At 38.8% G+C, this 5,831-nt stretch overlaps 1 protein-coding gene across 1 annotated transcript; it reads right to left on the minus strand.

The window, feature by feature from the left end:
* Positions 1–2,340: 2,340 nt before the first annotated feature.
* LOC142494639 (uncharacterized) lies at positions 2,341–5,345 on the minus strand. Its single transcript, XM_075599072.1, has 4 exons — positions 5,024–5,345; positions 4,370–4,675; positions 3,848–3,937; positions 2,341–3,469 (listed from the first exon to the last, which is right to left on the minus strand). The coding sequence occupies exons 1-4, from the start codon at positions 5,343–5,345 to the stop codon at positions 2,673–2,675; spliced, it is 1,515 nt and encodes a 504-aa protein (XP_075455187.1). The 3' UTR covers positions 2,341–2,672.
* Positions 5,346–5,831: the final 486 nt, after the last annotated feature.

Below are 5,831 nucleotides of genomic sequence, written 5' to 3' on the forward strand. Positions count from 1 at the left end.
AATGGTTCTCTGCCAGAATGTCAAGAATGCGATCACGTGATGCGGAAGTTATAAACAAGATGCGATACAGTCACAGCATAACCGAGCAGATATCAGATTACCACCGTTGTCCTTAGACTTCAAAGACATGTAGGTAACTTCAGCAATGCCCATGCTCAGGTACATTGTACATATTGCAGTGAAACGAAGTATAGGATCGGCGCTGACAGCGTCTGTGTGATAACCATATGTACAAAAAATAATTTGGGATAACATGAGTGTGTTATAATGTTCTGTGCTGAAGCAGGCATACCAATGCAGCAAAACTGTAGGTAACATGTACGCAAATAACAGTTTCACCATGCAGGGACTGCTTATGTTAACAATAACCTTATCAATTCGTTCATTACCTTACTGATGTTTGTTACATGTCACATGACCCATTGGCTCATATGCTGCAGAAACCGTACAGCTTGCACAATGTATTTCTAATGCATATCATGTGTTCACACAATCTATAGCGGTGTATTGTACGACATATTCTGCTTCATGTTGCTACACACATGTGTATGTTAAAGCATGTGTTTAGCAAGTTTTAAATCTTTACATATAGTTATCTAGGTAAGGATACAGTTTCTACCCACCGGAATAAAAAAAATTATATAGGTTAATATATGTGTATTTATATACATATATATATATATAAATATAAATATATATATATATATATAAATATATTGCTATATGTAATATAAAGCATAACAGCTGCATGTTGTCACGTACTGAGCTGAGGAACTTCAGTATTTTAAGAAGGTAAAACTGTAGCCAATGTATACTTTTATGATTATAACGTTGTTCCCCATTGTTGGGGATGTCATTTATGTTATATCAGACTCGTTGCTACGTGTTAGGGAAACTGTGTCCAATCTCACGATTGTATTGTATATTATCCTCTTCACTAATCACATGTGGCAAGCAGTTAGCCTATGTTGTTCGTTAGTAATGTCATAGTATATCGTTGAAGGTGTAGCAAATTCAACCGTGAAAGAGTTGTGTTAGCTGAAGCAGGACTTTGTAACGTTATGCTTCATGTTCTCACAGTGACCTGTGTAACAGTACTAATACAGGTAGAAAACTTAATTCGTTGTTGTGATATATTTTATTTTACTGTTCTGTGCAAGTAGGAACATACATACAATCCTACACCAGTTCACATTAGTCGGTAGTGGAGATGAAGTTCTGTATTATTAAATCGGTAACAAGCAGTGTGTCCGCATTCCTCCACAATTATGAAGTTATTGTGCTCCCATGTCTGCAGTCGGTCTGTGAATAGACAGACAGAGATGTAAATCACAGGAGAATAAATCAGCAATCTGTACACTTGTTTCCGCCCTCTATATAAATCTTAAAAAGTAGTAAAAGTTAACCATAACGTTGCAGCGTTGCAGGACATTTTTAACTATTACCTTGGGAATGGCAACAAATGTATTGCAGTCCTGTTCATACTGTCCAGCAAAACGTGTTCTTCTATCTCTTCAATTGGAGACATATGTGTTGTTTCACCAAGAAAAGGTTTTATCTGTCCGGTGCATACTTTTAAAGCAGAAGTTGATTGGCTCTCCAAGGACCTAAAATCTTTAGAATAGGTAATATTAGTCCCCAAGGTTGAATGCTGTTGCTGCTTCAGGTATCCATTTGTAGCCACCTCTGTAGACTGATGTGCATACTGTAGCTTTGTAGAAATGTGTCAGTCTTGACACCTTCGACCATCTTCACAGGAGAGAAAGCCTTTACAATCCTTCCTTTTGCAATCCCCAACTGAGAACAAGGGCTTAATTTCCAGGCCCAATAAGTTTTTCCTTCACAAGCACTTGTTTTCAAAAAACAATCATGCATCCAAAGATTTCTCCTAATACCATGTTTCCAAATATTGGCATTTTCCATTTCTTTGAAATATGGGTATTCTTTCTCTGTGAAGGCATAAATCTCTTGGACGGTTGCTTGCTTTGAAATGTCATTTGAAATTGCGGCTATTATGATCTCTTTGTAAGTTAAATCAGGCCGATTCACAATGCTACTGTGTGTGTGCATGCTTGCAATACAGCATTGTGTAAAATAATATTAGTTCACCACAAAGACGATTTTCAATGTAGCGAATAATACATGTGTTTATCTGTGCCTTATCCTCTTCAAGGCTGTTACACAAAGGAAATACTGTATGTATGTAAACCTCCCTAACACAGATGTTCAATGAAAACGTGGATTAGAAATCATACACAAGAATTATTTTGCAAAAATAATTTTATTTTCACTATCTGCGTTGTTTAACACAAAACATTTTTATGACATTCATTCCCCTCACATTCTATACACACTGTAAATGTGGTGGCATTGTCTGTCACACATAGGTAGGAAAATGTAAAAATTTTTTACATAAACATATAAAGCTCATTGTGATTGCTGTGTAAGGGAATACACCTTTAACAAGTTTGTGACATTGGAAAAAAAGAAGTCTGTCACTGTTTTCAAAACTGTTATAACTATTTCTGGAGTAATATTACTACATGTGACGGAGTGTGTGGGAGATGTAGACAATGCTGTGTCAAAGTAACTTTGGTCATGCATAAATGAACACAAAAGGCCATTCTGATGTTTCTTTGTAGTTTGCCTGCAACAGTAGTAAGTGACAAAAATTAATCCTTTTTCTGTGAGCGTGTACATGTCCGTGGTACATAACAAATTATTTTTTTTTTTTTAATAAATTTCTTTTTTCCTAGCTTTGCAGGGAGACTGCCTATGCACTCACTGCTCTTTGTTTTGTCTCCTTCACTTTGAGTACATAACGGTGTGCTGGAACATAATTGCTCATGTACGCATGACACTGAAGATGATGGCGTTGCGCTCTCTGCCATTTGTGATGTTAAAGGTGTTTCTTTTGATATGGTTTCTACCAAAGTTACGGCACTGAGCACTGCTAAGGGGACAGATTTATTTTGGCCTGCTGTCACAATTTTATCTGATGACATACATGTTGCAGCCTGCTGTGGTGGCATTTCTGCTTCTGTTTCTATTACTGGCTCATTGTTCTGTTGATACACATCATGAGCCTCCAAAGTTCCTACATATGTTGATGGTAAAAAGGATGTTACAACTGTTGAACTGTGGAGGTCATTTTGTTTTAGTAAGCAGTGTACAATAGCCTCCATGTATGTGTTATGTTTGCGTAGTTCTTCTACTGTACTATGTATTAATTTTTGTACCCCTTTCATTTGTGTCACCATTTTTTCATGCACACACAGCAGTTGCCTATGTCTGTCTTCATTGCTTTTCAGCATACGTTCCTCTGCTTCTTGCAACGACAGAAGTTGCTGCTGGTGCTCACTGTAACTCGGGACACTTGCTGACGTTGTAGGCCTTGCTAATTGTATGTCACCATCACATGAGTCCTGAGACACATTTCTGAGTGTCCTGCTCCCTTCACTTTGTACGTCTGTATGACACAGAATATTTCATATTACTTTGACACAGAGTGAACAGTTAATAAGACTGTAGTATGTATTTTCATGTAAGAACAAATGCGTACACATCTACAGTATGGTCACACCATTCCAGCAATAGCAACATTACATTAATCGTCTTATTATTTATCAAGATATCGTGGCATCCAGTTATGTTATAAAAACGTCTATCAACGTGATTTCAGTCCTTAAATAAGTAATTACATTACATATTATATATGAATGATATTAAAAGGTAATAAGTTGCCCTTTAATACCACAACATTTATATGACATTGCAATAGAAGGACCATACATTAAAATTTCCGTTTGTAAGGGGTTACAGATAAAAAGTTTAAATTATAAGTCACCTTCAAAATCAGCAACTGAATTATCGGGGGACACCAATTCTGTGTGCATGCTGTATGCTGGTGTTCCTGCTTCTTCAATTTCTGTCACATCTGCGGTAGATACAGCAAATTAGGCAATGTATACCTGCATTAGCAAACCTATTAGAAGCTATACCGGTAATGCAGTACAGTTCTTTAATGAAGTACGTGTTATGTATAGAACAGATGTTTAAATTTTGTGGTTTTACCCTGTCACACAAGTGATCATCTGTAATATGGCATGAAGTTACAAAGTTGTAACGTATTGTGGCCGTCTTTTTTGTTGTTTACTTTTACTCTGCAACATAGGTATGGAAACATTTTACTTAAAGTTGCATTGAATGATTAGAATGTTGCCACAAATAGGTGAAAACACACTCGTGACATTACATAAAGAGATCATTACCAGTTTCTGTGTTATCATTTTTATAACTTGCTGTATGGCATAGCTTTTGCTTTCTATTATCTTTTGTACAAATTGTAAAGAAATTAAACTTCTTTCACCTTCCTGCATTTCTTTGTCGTAAACGCCTATATCAAAATCCCCCTCCAATCCTTCCACTTGAATACTAGGCAACTTTGAACTTAGCTGCTCCTCCAGTGGCGTTAGTTCTAAATGTAAAGCAGGGGGGCCTCCCCCTGTTCCTGCGGCATGCGCATTAATTGTTTGCAATTTGACCTTTAATTTTCGTTTAATGTCGTCAAAACGTTTGCGACAATTATCGTGAGATCTGACTTGAATCCCACAACCTGACACGGATTCTCGGATGTTCTTCCACAAATCTCTTTTGACGGAAGAGGGAGTTCTCACTGCAAATATACAGTACCAAAAAATTTCTGTCAAATTTTGTTAACATATATCATACACACATTCTGTTATGGACAGTGCTACAGCTATTGTTCATTCTATTGGTATTGGTTGTTATTTTTTCCCAAAACATCTAAGGTGAAAATATTTAGGGTACTACGGTGCTCTGCTGTTTACTGTAATGAAAATTTGCACACATGTGTTAGGTTTTTATAATGACATCAATTGACATGCACCGGTTAGGAAGTGTAGTTACATGGCTGCCTTTCACATGACATATGTGTGTGGGACATACACATTGGAGTACATAATTTGTACACTGTGCCATTCATTTCACGTTCTTTACTTACTACATAGATGGCCAAACAGCCGGTCATAGTTTTCTACAATTGCAGTGACTAGCACCCGATTCTCTTCATCACTAAATTTTCTATTTCTTTTTCTCCCATCATGTTGTGCTTCTGTGTTACTATTATCAACATCCATGTGTGTATTGTGTGCGTGTTGTGCATCGGTGGAGCAGAAATACATGTCCTCGTCGACATAATCTGAGGCCTCACTTGCAGCAGCACTAAAACTTGCATCAGCTGCTGACATTCGCCCTGCAGCCACAGTTGTCGGGCGACGAACAGTGGCAGAAGGTATTTGCTTGCCACCACCAGCCACAGTCATTATACGACTTCCACGAACACCCCGGATACCCCTAACACCACCACGCACACGGACACGACCAGCATGACGCACACCACCACGCACACCACCACGCACACGGACACGACCAGCATGACGCACACCACCACGCACACCACCACGCACACTACCAGACACTGTAGCACGCAAATGTCCACGCGCACTACCACGCGCACTACCATGCACTCTACCCCGCATACTCCCACGCGCACTACCCCGCACACTTCCACGCACTGTACCACGCACAATTGCACTCCCACTATTACTCACACTGGCACCAACATTAACACCTACACCACTATCACCATGACTCACAGTACCACACACAAGCGAGACACCTATTACTGCATCAGGCACTGTTGCAGTACCACTTTCTCCAACTGTCCTTATTGCACTGTGTGCAGCCCTTTCATTACCACTTACAACTCCTCTCACCCCACTAAGTAAAGCAGCACGACTCCCCAACGA

The sequence above is a fragment of the Ascaphus truei genome, chromosome 5, assembly GCF_040206685.1.
Source record: "Ascaphus truei isolate aAscTru1 chromosome 5, aAscTru1.hap1, whole genome shotgun sequence".
NCBI lineage: Eukaryota > Metazoa > Chordata > Amphibia > Anura > Ascaphidae > Ascaphus > Ascaphus truei.

Excerpts from the sequence above, each read along its gene's own strand:
- LOC142494639 (XM_075599072.1), bottom strand. The coding sequence starts at position 5,345 with ATGACTGTGGCTGGTGGTGGCAAGCAAATACCTTCTGCCACTGTTCGT. Across the intron at positions 4,676-5,023 it reads GCTGTTTGGCCATCTATGTA|TGAGAACTCCCTCTTCCGTC; the intron begins GTAAGTAAAGAA and ends GTATATTTGCAG. Across the intron at positions 3,938-4,369 it reads CGACAAAGAAATGCAGGAAG|ATGTGACAGAAATTGAAGAA; the intron begins GTGAAAGAAGTT and ends TATCTACCGCAG.